At 42.0% G+C, this 15,112-nt stretch overlaps 1 protein-coding gene across 4 annotated transcripts in view; it reads right to left on the bottom strand.

Moving 5' to 3' along the window:
- The window catches only part of NEK7 (NIMA related kinase 7), a 247,263-nt gene that overhangs the window by 118,739 nt on the left and 113,412 nt on the right, over positions 1-15,112 (bottom strand). For all 4 annotated transcript variants that reach the window (XM_053693799.1, XM_053693802.1, XM_053693803.1 and 1 more), the window contains one exon: positions 4,272-4,334. In XM_053693799.1, coding sequence (XP_053549774.1) covers positions 4,272-4,334 — 63 coding nt within the window. The remainder of the gene's footprint in view (positions 1-4,271; positions 4,335-15,112) is intronic.

The raw sequence follows: 15,112 nt of genomic DNA, 5'->3' as shown, positions 1-15,112 counted from the left end.
CCACGGTTGAGTGACTTGGGCAAAGATTTCCGGATGGAGTTCCCACTCCCCCGGATGCAATGTCTGACGACTCAGAAAATCCGCTTCCCAATTTTCCACTCCTGGGATGTGGATAGCAGACAGGTGGCAGGAGTGAGACTCCGCCCATAGAATGATTTTGGTCACTTCTTCCATCGCTAGGGAACTCCTTGTTCCCTCCTGATGGTTGATGTATGAACTTGGCCCTCGCTAGCTGAGGCCAAGCTTTGAGAGCATTGAATATCGCTCTCAGTTCCAGAATATTTATCGGTAGAAGAGATTCTACCCGAGACCAAAGACCCTGAGCTTTCAGGGATCCCCAGACCGCGCCCCAGCCCATCAGACTGGCGTCGGTCGTGACAATGACCCACTCTGGTCTGCGGAAGGTCATCCCTTGTGACAGGTTGTCCAGGGACAGCCACCAACGGAATGAGTCTCTGGTCCTCTGATTTACTTGTATCTTCGGAGACAAGTCTGAATAGTCCCCATTCCACTGACTGAGCATGAACAGTTGTAATGGTCTTAGATGAATGCGCACAAAAGGAACTATGTCCATTGCCGCTACCATCAAACCTATCACTTCCATGCACTGCGCTATGGAAGGAAGAGGAACGGAATGAAGTATCCGACAAGAGTCTAGAAGTTTTGTTTTTCTGGCTTCTGTCAGAAAAATCCTCATTTCTAAGGAGTCTATTATAGTTCCCAAGAAGGGAACCCTCGTTGACGGAGATAGAGAACTCTTTTCCACGTTCACTTTCCATCCGTGAGATCTGAGAAAGGCCAGGACAATGTCCGTGTGAGCCTTAACTTGAGGAAGGGACAACGCTCGAATCAGAATGTCGTCCAAGTAAGGTACTACAGCAATGCCCCTTGGTCTTAGCACCGCCAGAAGGGACCCTAGTACCTATGAGAAAATCCTAGGAGCAGTGGCTAATCCGAAAGAAAACGCCACGAACTGGAAATGCTTGTCCAGGAATGCAAACCTTAGGAACCGATGATGTTCCTTGTGGATAGGAATATGTAGATACGCATCCTTGAAATCCACCTTGGTCATGAATTGACCTTCCTGGATGGAAGGAAGAAGTGTTCGAATGGTTTCCATCTTGAACGATGGAACCTTGAGAAACTTGTTCAAGATCTTGAGATCTAAGATTGGTCTGAACGTTCCCTCTTTTTTGGGAACTATGAACAGATTGGAGTAGAACCCCATCCCTTGTTCTCCTAATGGAACAGGATGAATCACTCCCATTTTTAGCAGGTCTTCTACCCAATGTAAGAATGCCTGTCTTCTTATGTGGTCTGAAGACAACTGAGACCTGTGGAACCTCCCCCTTGGAGGAAGCCCCTTGAACTCCAGAGAATAACCTTGGGAGACTATTTCTAGCGCCCAAGGATCCAGAACATCTCTTGCCCAAGCCTGAGCGAAGAGAGAGAGTCTGCCCCCCACCAGATCCGGTCCCGGATCGGGGGCCCGCATTTCATGCTGTCTTGGTAGCAGTGGCAGGTTTCCTGGCCTGCTTTCCTTTGTTCCAGCCTTGCATAGGTCTCCAGGCTGGATTGGCTTGAGAAGTATTACCTTCCTGCTTAGAGGACGTAGCCCTTGGGGCTGATCCGTTTCTGCGAAAGGGACGAAACTTAGGTTTATTTTTGGTCTTGAAAAGACCTATCCTGAGGAAGGGCGTGGCCCTTGCCCCCAGTGATATCAGAGATAATCTCTTTCAAGTCAGGGCCAAAGAGTGTTTTCCCCTTGAAAGGAATGTCAAGCAATTTGTTCTTGGAAGACGCATCCGCTGCCCAAGATTTTAACCAAAGCGCTCTGCCACAATAGCAAACCCAGAATTTTTTCGCCGCTAACCTAGCCAATTGCAAGGTGGCGTCTAGGGTGAAAGAATTAGCCAATTTAAGAGCACGAATTCTGTCCATAATCTCCTCATAAGAAGAAGAATTACTAATAATCGCCTTTCCTAGCTCATCAAACTAGAAACACGCGGCTGCAGTGACAGGGACAATGCATGCAATTGGTTGTAGAAGGGAACCTTGCTGAACAAACATCTTTTTTAGCAGACCTTCTAATTTTTTATCCATAGGATCTTGGAAAGCACAACTATCTTCTATGGGTATAGTGGCGCGCTTGTGTAGAGTAGAAACCGCCCCCTCGACCTTGGGGACTGTCTGCCATCAGTCCTTTCTGGGGTCGACTATAGGAAAACAATTTTTTAAATATGGGGGGAGGTACTAAAGGAATACCGGGCCTGTCCCATTCTTTACTAACAATGTACGCCACCCGCTTGGATATAGGAAAAGCTTCGGGGGGCCCCGGGGCCTCTAAGAACTTTTCCATTTTACATAGTGGTTCTGGAATGACCAGATAATCACAATCATCCAAATTGGATAACACCTCCTTAAGCAGAGCGCGGAGATGTTCCAACTTAAATTTAAAAGTAATCACATCAGGTTCAGCTTGTTGAGAAATGTTTCCTTAATCTGAAATTTCTCCCTAAGACAAAACCTCCCTGGCCCCCTCAGACTGGTGTAGGGGCCCTTCAGAAACCATATCATCAGCGTTCTCATGCTCTACAGAATTTTCTAAAACAGAGCAGTCGCGCTTTCGCTGATAAGTGGGCATATTGGCTAAAATGTTTTTGATAGAATTATCCATTACAGCCGTTAAATGTTGCATAGTAAGGAGTATTGGCGCACTAGATGTACTAGGGGCCTCCTGTATGGGCAAGACTGGTGTAGACGAAGGAGGGGATGATGCAGTACCATGCTTACTCCCCTCACTTGAGGAATCATCTTGGGCATCATTTTTACTAAATTTTTTTTATGACATAAAATACATATAGTTAAATGAGAAGGAACCTTGGTTTCCCCACAGTCAGAACACAATCTATCTGGTAGTTCAGACATGTTAAACAGGCATAAACTTGATAACAAAGCACAAAAAACGTTTTAAAATAAAACCGTTACTGTCACTTTAAATTTTAAACTAAACACACTTTATTACTGCAATTGCGAAAAAGTATGAAGGAATTGTTCAAAATTCACCAAAATTTCACCACAGTGTCTTAAAGCCTTAAAAGTATTGCACACCAAATTTGGAAGCTTTAACCCTTAAAATAACGGAACCGGAGCCGTTTTTATATTTAACCCCTTTACAGTCCCTGGAATCTGCTTTGCTGAGACCCAACCAAGCCCAAAGGGGAATACGATACCAAATGATGCCTTCAGAAAGACTTTTCTATGTATCAGAGCTCCACACACATGCAGCTGCATGCCATGCTGTCCTCAAAAACAAGTGCGCCATACCGGCGCGAAAATGAGGCTCTGACTATGATTAAGAATAAGGTGTCTAAAACAGTGCCTGCCGATATAATCATATCAAAATACCCAGAATAAATGATTCCTCAAGGCTAAATATGTGTTAATAATGAATCGATTTAGCCCAGAAAAAGTCTACAGTCTTAATAAGCCCTTGTGAAGCCCTTATTTACTATCTTAATAAACATGGCTTACCGGATCCCATAGGGAAAATGACAGCTTCCAGCATTACATCGTCTTGTTAGAATGTGTCATACCTCAAGCAGTAAGAGACTGCACACTGTTCCCCCAACTGAAGTTAATTGCTCTCAACAGTCCTGTGTGGAACAGCCATGGATTTTAGTTACGGTGCTAAAATCATTTTCCTCATACAAACAGAAATCTTCATCTCTTTTCTGTTTCTGAGTAAATAGTACATACCAGCACTATTTTAAAATAACAAACTCTTGATTGAATAATAAAAACTACAGTTAAACACTAAAAAACTCTAAGCCATCTCCGTGGAGATGTTGCCTGTACAACGGCAAAGAGAATGACTGGGGTAGGCGGAGCCTAGGAGGGATCATGTGACCAGCTTTGCTGGGCTCTTTGCCATTTCCTGTTGGGGAAGAGAATATCCCACAAGTAAGGATGACGCCGTGGACCGGACACACCTATGTTGGAGAAAACTATAGGGACTTTTATTATCGTGTGATGCCATTTGTAAAATAAAGAACCAGATAACATTTATTATGGTCTCCCTTAAGATATAAACATCTTTCTTCCCTACTGAAATATGACAGCTTCATAAAATATGAGAAAACTAAGTGGTTCAAAGTCTGTATGTGGCACATGAAGAAGGGGCCTCGTTAGAAAGAAGAAACAGAAAAATGATCAAAGCAACAGGTTGCACACCAAAACAAATCTTACAGCTTCTTCAGAAAACTGTTTACCTTAAGGAGGTCAATCTCTTTGATACAGTCTGCTCTTGCTTTTGCATCCATCAAATCAAAAATCTGCATGCGAGTAAATGAAAAGAAGCATATGGTTATTTATGAAGACATGGGGCACATTTTATTCATTTCTATAATAAAGAGAGTTTTGAAAAAGGCAGTGTAAATGATGAAAAGACCCATTTGAAGAATGGAGAATATGTGACCGACCTATAACGTTTAGAAAGAGCAGAACAAGCGGACAAGACATGAGGTTTAGAAAGAGCAGAACAAGCGGACAAGACATGAGGTTTAGAAAGAGCAGAACAAGCGGACTAGACATGAGGTTTAGAAAGAGCAGAACAAGCGGACAAGACATGAGGTTTAGAAAGAGCAGAACAAGCGGACAAGACATGAGGTTTAGAAAGAGCAGCACACACAGAGAAGACATAAGGTTTAGAAAGAGCAGAACACACAGACAAGACATGAGGTTTAGAAAGAGCAGAACAAGCGGACATGACGAGGTTTAGAAAGAGCAGAACACACAGACAAGACATGAGGTTTAGAAAGAGCAGAACAAGCGGACATGACATGAGGTTTAGAAAGAGCAGAACACATAGACAAGACATGAGGTTTATAAAGAGCAGAACAAGCGGACATGACATGAGGTTTAGAAAGAGCAGAACAAGCGGACAAGACACGAGGTTTAGGAAGAGCAGAACAAGCGGACAAGACACGAGGTTTAGAAAGAGCAGAACACACAGAAAAGACATGAGGTTTAGAAAGAGCAGCACACACAGAAAAGACATGAGGTTTAGAAAGAGCAGCACACACAGAAAAGACATGAGGTTTAGAAAGAGCAGCACACACAGAAAAGACATGAGGTTTAGAAAGAGCAGAACACACAGACAAGACATGAGGTTTAGAAAGAGCAGAACACACAGACAAGACATGAGGTTTAGAAAGAGCAGAACACACAGACAAGACATGAGGTTTAGAAAGAGCAGAATACACAGACAAGACATGAGGTTTAGAAAGAGCAGAACACACAGACAAGACATGAGGTTTAGAAAGAGCAGAACAAGCGGACAAGACATGAGGTTTAGAAAGAGCAGAACAAGCGGACAAGACATGAGGTTTCGAAAGAGCAGCACAAGCGGACAAGACATGAGGTTTCGAAAGAGCAGCACACACAGACAAGACATAAGGTTTAGAAAGAGCAGCACAAGCGGAGAAGACATAAGGTTTAGAAAGAGCAGCACAAGCTGACAAGACATGAGGTTCTGAAACAGCAGCACACACAGACAAGACATGAGGTTCTGAAACAGCAGCACACACAGACAAGACATGAGGTTCTGAAAGAGCAGCACACACGTATCAGACACACGTTTTGGAAAGAGAAGCACACATGTATCAGACACAAGGATAGGAAAGAGAAGCACACATGTACCAGACACAAGGATAGGAAATAGAAGCACACACATGTATCAGACACAAGGATAGGAAAGAGAAGCACACATGTATCAGACACAAGGATAGGAAAGAGAAGCACACATGTATCAGACACAAGGATAGGAAATAGAAGCACACACATGTACCAGACACAAGGATAGGAAATAGAAGCACACACATGTATCAGACACAAGGATAGGAAATAGAAGCACACACATGTATCAGACACAAGGATAGGAAATAGAAGCACACACATGTATCAGACACAAGGATAGGAAATAGAAGCACACACGTATCAGACACAAGGATAGGAAATAGAAGCACACGTGTATCAGATACAAGGATAGGAAATAGAAGCACACATGTATCAGGCAAAAGTATAGGAAATAGAAGCACACGTGTATCAGACACAAGGATAGGAAATAGAAGCACACGTGTATCAGACACAAGGATAGGAAATAGAAGCACATATGTACCAGACACAAGGATAGGAAATAGAAGCACACACATGTATCAGACACAAGGATAGGAAATAGAAGCACACACATGTATCAGACACAAGGATAGGAAATAGAAGCACACACATGTATAAGACACAAGGATAGGAAATAGAAGCACACACATGTATCAGACACAAGGATAGGAAAGAGAAGCACACATGTACCAAACACAAGGATAGGAAATAGAAGCACACACATGTATCAGACACAAGGATAGGAAATAGAAGCACACATGTATCAGACACAAGGATAGGAAATAGAAGCACACATGTATCAGACACAAGGATAGGAAATAGAAGCACACATGTATCAGACACAAGGATAGGAAATAGAAGCACACATGTATCAGACACAAGGATAGGAAAGAGAAGCACACGTGTATCAGACACAAGGATAGGAAATAGAAGCACACGTGTATCAGACACAAGGATAGGAAATAGAAGCACACATGTATCAGACACAAGGATAAGAAAGAGAAGCTCACATGTACCAGACACAAGGATAGGAAATAGAAGCACACACATGTATCAGACACAAGGATAGGAAAGAGAAGCACACGTGTATCAGACACAAGGATAGGAAATAGAAGCACACACATGTATCAGACACAAGGATAGGAAATAGAAGCACACACATGTATCAGACACAAGGATAGGAAATAGAAGCACACACATGTATCAGACACAAGGATAGGAAATAGAAGCACACACATGTATCAGACACAAGGATAGGAAATAGAAGCACACGTGTATCAGACACAAGGATAGGAAATAGAAGCACACATGTATCAGACACAAGGATAGGAAATAGAAGCACACACATGTATCAGACACAAGGATAGGAAATAGAAGCACACGTGTATGAGACACAAGGATAGGAAATAGAAGCACACATGTATCAGACACAAGGATAAGAAAGAGAAGCTCACATGTACCAGACACAAGGATAGGAAATAGAAGCACACACATGTATCAGACACAAGGATAGGAAATAGAAGCACACACATGTATCAGACACAAGGATAGGAAATAGAAGCACACACATGTATCAGACACAAGGATAGGAAATAGAAGCACACATGTATCAGACACAAGGATAGGAAATAGAAGCACACATGTATCAAACACAAGGATAGGAAAGAGAAGCACACATGTATCAGACACAAGGATAGGAAATAGAAGCACACATGTATCAGACACAAGGATAGGAAATAGAAGCACACACATGTATCAGACACAAGGATAGGAAATAGAAGCACACATGTATCAGACACAAGGATAGGAAAGAGAAGTACACGTGTATCAGACACAAGGATAGGAAAGAGAAGCACACATGTATCAGACACAAGGATAGGAAATAGAAGCACACGTGTATCAGACACAAGGATAGGAAATAGAAGCACACATGTATCAGACACAAGGATAGGAAATAGAAGCACACATGTATCAAACACAAGGATAGGAAAGAGAAGCACACATGTATCAGACACAAGGATAGGAAATAGAAGCACACACATGTATCAGACACAAGGATAGGAAATAGAAGCACACACATGTATCAGACACAAGGATAGGAAATAGAAGCACACGTGTATCAGACACAAGGATAGGAAAGAGAAGCACACATGTATCAGACACAAGGATAGGAAATAGAAGCACACACATGTATCAGACACAAGGATAGGAAAACAGAATTTATGTTTACCTGATAAATTACTTTCTCCAACGGTGTGTCCGGTCCACGGCGTCATCCTTACTTGTGGGATATTCTCTTCCCCAACAGGAAATGGCAAAGAGCCCAGCAAAGCTGGTCACATGATCCCTCCTAGGCTCCGCCTTCCCCAGTCATTCGACCGACGTAAAGGAGGAATATTTGCATAGGAGAAATCATATGATACCGTGGTGACTGTAGTTAGAGAAAATAAATCATCAGACCCTGATTAAAAAACCAGGGCGGGCCGTGGACCGGACACACCTTTGGAGAAAGTAATTTATCAGGTAAACATAAATTCTGTTTTCTCCAACATAGGTGTGTCCGGTCCACGGCGTCATCCTTACTTGTGGGAACCAATACCAAAGCTTTAGGACACAGATGATGGGAGGGAGCAAATCAGGTCACCTAGATGGAAGGCACCACGGCTTGCAAAACCTTTCTCCCAAAAATAGCCTCAGAAGAAGCAAAAGTATCAAATTTGTAAAATTTGGTAAAAGTGTGCAGTGAAGACCAAGTCGCTGCCTTACATATCTGATCAACAGAAGCCTCGTTCTTGAAGGCCCATGTGGAAGCCACAGCCCTAGTGGAATGAGCTGTGATTCTTTCAGGAGGCTGCCGTCCGGCAGTCTCATAAGCCAATCTGATGATGCTTTTAAGCCAAAAAGAGAGAGAGGTAGAAGTTGCTTTTTGACCTCTCCTTTTACCAGAATAAACAACAAACAAGGAAGATGTTTGTCTGAAATCCTTTGTAGCCTCTAAATAGAACTTTAGAGCACGAACTACATCCAAATTGTGCAACAAACGTTCCTTCTTTGAAACTGGATTCGGACACAAAGAAGGCACAACTATCTCCTGGTTAATATTTTTGTTAGAAACAACTTTCGGAAGAAAACCAGGTTTAGTACGCAAAACCACCTTATCTGCATGGAACACCAGATAAGGAGGAGAACACTGCAGAGCAGATAACTCTGAAACTCTTCTAGCAGAAGAAATTGCAACCAAAAACAAAACTTTCCAAGATAATAACTTGATATCTACGGAATGTAAGGGTTCAAACGGAACCCCTTGAAGAACTGAAAGAACTAAATTGAGACTCCAAGGAGGAGTCAAAGGTTTGTAGACAGGCTTGATTCTAACCAGAGCCTGAGCAAAAGCCTGAACATCTGGCACAGCCGCCAGCTTCTTGTGAAGTAAAACAGATAAAGCAGAAATCTGTCCCTTCAAAGAACTTGCAGATAATCCTTTCTCCAAACCCTCTTGTAAAAAGGATAGAATCTTAGGAATTTTTACCCTGTTCCATGGGAATCCTTTTGATTCGCACCAACAGATATATTTTTTAAACACCAAAAAACTCTGAGCCATCTCCGTGGAGATGTTGCCTGTGCAACGGCAAAGAGAATGACTGGGGAAGGCGGAGCCTAGGAGGGATCATGTGACCAGCTTTGCTGGGCTCTTTGCCATTTCCTGTTGGGGAAGAGAATATCCCACAAGTAAGGATGACGCCGTGGACCGGACACACCTATGTTGGAGAAATAGAAGCACACATGTATCAGACACAAGGATAGGAAAGAGAAGCACACATGTATCAGACACAAGGATAGGAAATAGAAGCTCACATGTATCAGACACAAGGATAGGAAATAGAAGCTCACATGTATCAGACACAAGGATAAGAAAGAGAAGCACACATGTACCAGACACAAGGATTGGAAAGAGAAGCACACATGTACCAATCACAAGGATAGGAAAGAGAAGCACACATGTATCAGACACAAGGATAGGAAATAGAAGCACACGTGTATCAGACACAAGGATAGGAAATAGAAGCACACATGTACCAGACACAAGGATAGGAAATAGAAGCACACATGTATCAGACACAAGGATAGGAAATAGAAGCACACGTGTATCAGACACAAGGATAGGAAATAGAAGCACACATGTATCAGACACAAGGATAGGAAAGAGAAGCTCACATGTATCAGACACAAGGATAGGAAAGAGAAGCACACATGTATCAGACACAAGGATAGGAAATAGAAGCACACATGTATCAGACACAAGGATAGGAAATAGAAGCACACATGTATCAGACACAAGGATAGGAAAGAGAAGCTCACATGTATCAGACACAAGGATAGGAAATAGAAGCACACATGTATCAGACACAAGGATAGGAAATAGAAGCACACATGTATCAGACACAAGGATAGGAAAGAGAAGCTCACATGTATCAGACACAAGGATAGGAAAGAGAAGCACACATGTATCAGACACAAGGATAGGAAAGAGAAGCACACATGTATCAGACACAAGGAATGGAAATAGAAGCACACATGTATCAGACACAAGGATAGGAAAGAGAAGCACACATGTATCAGGCACAAGGATAGGAAAGAGAAGCTCACATGTATCAGACACAAGGATAGGAAAGAGAAGCACATATGTATAAGACACAAGGATAGGAAAGAGAAGCACACATGTATCAGACACAAGGAATGGAAATAGAAGCACACATGTATCAGACACAAGGATAGGAAAGAGAAGCACACATGTATCAGACACAAGGATAGGAAAGAGAAGCACACATGTATCAGACACAAGGATAGGAAATAGAAGCACACATGTACCAGACACAAGGATAGGAAATAGAAGCACACATGTATCAGACACAAGGATAGGAAATAGAAGCACACATGTATCAGACACAAGGATAGGAAATAGAAGCACACACATGTATCAGACACAAGGATAGGAAATAGAAGCACACATGTATCAGACACAAGGATAGGAAATAGAAGCACACATGTATCAGACACAAGGATAGGAAATAGAAGCACACATGTATCAGACACAAGGATAGGAAATAGAAGCACACATGTACCAATCACAAGGATAGGAAATAGAAGCTCACATGTATCAGACACAAGGATAGGAAAGAGAAGCTCACATGTACCAGACACAAGGATAGGAAAGAGAAGCACACACATGTATCAGACACAAGGATAGGAAATAGAAGCACACATGTACCAGACACAAGGATAGGAAATAGAAGCACACATGTATCAGACACAAGGATAAGAAAGAGAAGCACACATGTACCAGACACAAGGATAGGAAATAGAAGCACACATGTATCAGACACAAGGATAAGAAAGAGAAGCACACATGTACCAGACACAAGGATAGGAAATAGAAGCACACATGTATCAGACACAAGGATAAGAAAGAGAAGCACACATGTACCAGACACAAGAATAGGAAATAGAAGCACACATGTACCAGACACAAGGATAGGAAATAGAAGCACACATGTATCAGACACAAGGATAGGAAATAGAAGCACACATGTATCAGACACAAGGATAGGAAATAGAAGCACACATGTACCAGACACAAGGATAGGAAATAGAAGCACACATGTACCAGACACAAGGATAGGAAATAGAAGCACACATGTATCAGACACAAGGATAGGAAATAGAAGCACACATGTATCAGACACAAGGATAGGAAATAGAAGCACACATGTACCAGACACGAGGATAGGAAATAGAAGCACACATGTATCAGACACAAGGATAGGAAATAGAAGCACACACATGTACCAGACACAAGGATAGGAAAGAGAAGCACACATGTATCAGACACAAGGATAAGAAAGAGAAGCACACGTGTATCAGACACAAGGATAGGAAATAGAAGCACACATGTATCAGACACAAGGATAAGAAAGAGAAGCACACGTGTATCAGACACAAGGATAGGAAAGAGAAGCACACATGTATCAGACACAAGGATAGGAAATAGAAGCACACATGTATCAGACACAAGGATAGGAAAGAGAAGCACACACATGTATCAGACACAAGGATAGGAAATAGAAGCACACGTGTATCAGACACAAGGATAGGAAATAGAAGCACACATGTATCAGACACAAGGATAAGAAAGAGAAGCACACATGTACCAGACACAAGGACAGGAAATAGAAGCACACACATGTATCAGACACAAGGATAGGAAATAGAAGCACACATGTATCAGACACAAGGATAAGAAAGAGAAGCACACATGTACCAGACACAAGGATAGGAAATAGAAGCACACACATGTATCAGACACAAGGATAGGAAATAGAAGCACACATGTATCAGACACAAGGATAAGAAAGAGAAGCACACGTGTATCAGACACAAGGATAGGAAAGAGAAGCACACATGTATCAGACACAAGGATAGGAAATAGAAGCACACATGTATCAGACACAAGGATAAGAAAGAGAAGCACACATGTATCAGACACAAGGATAGGAAATAGAAGCACACATGTATCAAACACAAGGATAGGAAAGAGAAGCACACATGTATCAGACACAAGGATAGGAAATAGAAGCACACATGTATCAAACACAAGGATAGGAAAGAGAAGCACACACATGTATCAGACACAAGGATAGGAAATAGAAGCACACGTGTATCAGACACAAGGATAGGAAATAGAAGCACACATGTATCAGACACAAGGATAAGAAAGAGAAGCACACATGTACCAGACACAAGGATAGGAAATAGAAGCACACACATGTATCAGACACAAGGATAGGAAATAGAAGCACATATGTATCAGACACAAGGATAGGAAAGAGAAGCACACATGTACCAGACACAAGGATAGGAAATAGAAGCACACACATGTACCAGACACAAGGATAGGAAAGAGAAGCACACATGTACCAGACACAAGGATAGGAAAGAGAAGCACACACATGTACCAGACACAAGGATAAGAAATAGAAGCACACATGTACCAGACACAAGGATAAGAAAGAGAAGCACACGTGTATCAGACACAAGGATAGGAAATAGAAGCACACATGTATCAGACACAAGGATAGGAAATAGAAGCACACGTGTATCAGACACAAGGATAGGAAATAGAAGCACACATGTATCAGACACAAGGATAAGAAAGAGAAGCACACGTGTATCAGACACAAGGATAGGAAATAGAAGCACACATGTATCAGACACAAGGATAATAAATAGAAGCACACACATGTATCAGACACAAGGATAGGAAATAGAAGCACACACATGTATCAGACACAAGGATAGGAAATAGAAGCACACATGTATCAGACACAAGGATAAGAAAGAGAAGAACACGTGTATCAGACACAAGGATAGGAAAGAGAAGCACACATGTATCAGACACAAGGATAGGAAATAGAAGCACACATGTATCAGACACAAGGATAAGAAAGAGAAGCACACATGTATCAGACACAAGGATAGGAAATAGAAGCACACATGTACCAGACACAAGGATAGGAAATAGAAGCACACATGTACCAGACACAAGGATAGGAAATAGAAGCACACATGTATCAGACACAAGGATAGGAAATAGAAGCACACACATGTATCAGACACAAGGATAGGAAATAGAAGCACACACATGTATCAGACACAAGGATAGGAAAGAGAAGCACACATGTATCAGACACAAGGATAGGAAAGAGAAGCACACATGTATCAGACACAAGGATAGGAAATAGAAGCACACATGTATCAGACACAAGGATAGGAAAGAGAAGCTCACATGTACCAGACACAAGGATAGGAAATAGAAGCACACATGTATCAGACACAAGGATAGGAAATAGAAGCACATATGTATAAGACACAAGGATAGGAAAGAGAAGCACACATGTACCAGACACAAGGATAGGAAAGAGAAGCACACGTGTACCAGACACAAGGATAGGAAATAGAAGCACACATATATCAGACACAAGGATAGGAAATAGAAGCACATATGTATCAGACACAAGGATAGGAAAGAGAAGCACACATGTACCAGACACAAGGATAGGAAAGAGAAGCACACATGTATCAGACACAAGGATAAGAAAGAGAAGCACACATGTACCAGACACAAGGATAGGAAATAGAAGCACACATGTATCAGACACAAGGATAGGAAATAGAAGCACATATGTATCAGACACAAGGATAGGAAATAGAAGCACACATGTATCAGACACAAGGATAGGAAAGAGAAGCACACATATACCAGACACAAGGATAGGAAAGAGAAGCACACATGTATCAGACACAAGGATAGGAAATAGAAGCACACGTGTATCAGACACAAGGATAGGAAATAGAAGCACACATGTATCAGACACAAGGATAGGAAAGAGAAGCACACATGTATCAGACACAAGGATAGGAAATAGAAGCACACATGTACCAGACACAAGGATAGGAAAGAGAAGCACACACATGTATCAGACACAAGGATAGGAAAGAGAAGCACACACATGTATCAGACACAAGGATAGGAAATAGAAGCACACATGTACCAGACACAAGGATAGGAAATAGAAGCACACACATGTATCAGACATAAGGATAGGAAATAGAAGCACACATGTATCAGACACAAGGATAGGAAAGATAAGCACACATGTATCAGACACAAGGATAGGAAAGAGAAGCACACACATGTATCAGACACAAGGATAGGAAATAGAAGCACACATGTACCAGACACAAGGATAGGAAATAGAAGCACACACATGTACCAGACACAAGGATAGGAAAGAGAAGCACACACATGTATCAGACACAAGGATAGGAAATAGAAGCACACATGTACCAGACACAAGGATAGGAAATAGAAGCACACATGTATCAGACACAAGGATAGGAAAGAGAAGCACACACATGTATCAGACACAAGGATAGGAAATAGAAGCACACATGTACCAGACACAAGGATAGGAAAACAGAATTTATGTTTACCTGATAAATTACTTTCTCCAACGGTGTGTCCGGTCCACGGCGTCATCCTTACTTGTGGGATATTCTCCTCCCCAACAGGAAATGGCAAAGAGCCCAGCAAAGCTGGTCACATGATCCCTCCTAGGCTCCGCCTTCTCCAGTCATTCGACCGACGTAAAGGAGGAATATTTGCATAGGAGAAATCATATGATACCGTGGTGACTGTAGTTAAAGAAAATAAATCATCAGACCTGATTAAAAAACCAGGGCGGGCCGTGGACCGGACACACCGTTGGAGAAAGTAATTTATCAGGTAAACATAAATTCTGTTTTCTCCAACATAGGTGTGTCCGGTCCACGGCGTCATCCTTACTTGTGGGAACCAATACCAAAGCTTTAGGACACG

The sequence above is a fragment of the Bombina bombina genome, chromosome 10 (assembly GCF_027579735.1).
Source record: "Bombina bombina isolate aBomBom1 chromosome 10, aBomBom1.pri, whole genome shotgun sequence".
NCBI classification, from domain to species: domain Eukaryota; kingdom Metazoa; phylum Chordata; class Amphibia; order Anura; family Bombinatoridae; genus Bombina; species Bombina bombina.
Note: the sequence above shows the minus strand (reverse complement) of the source record. Positions and strands in the feature narration are given on the sequence as shown.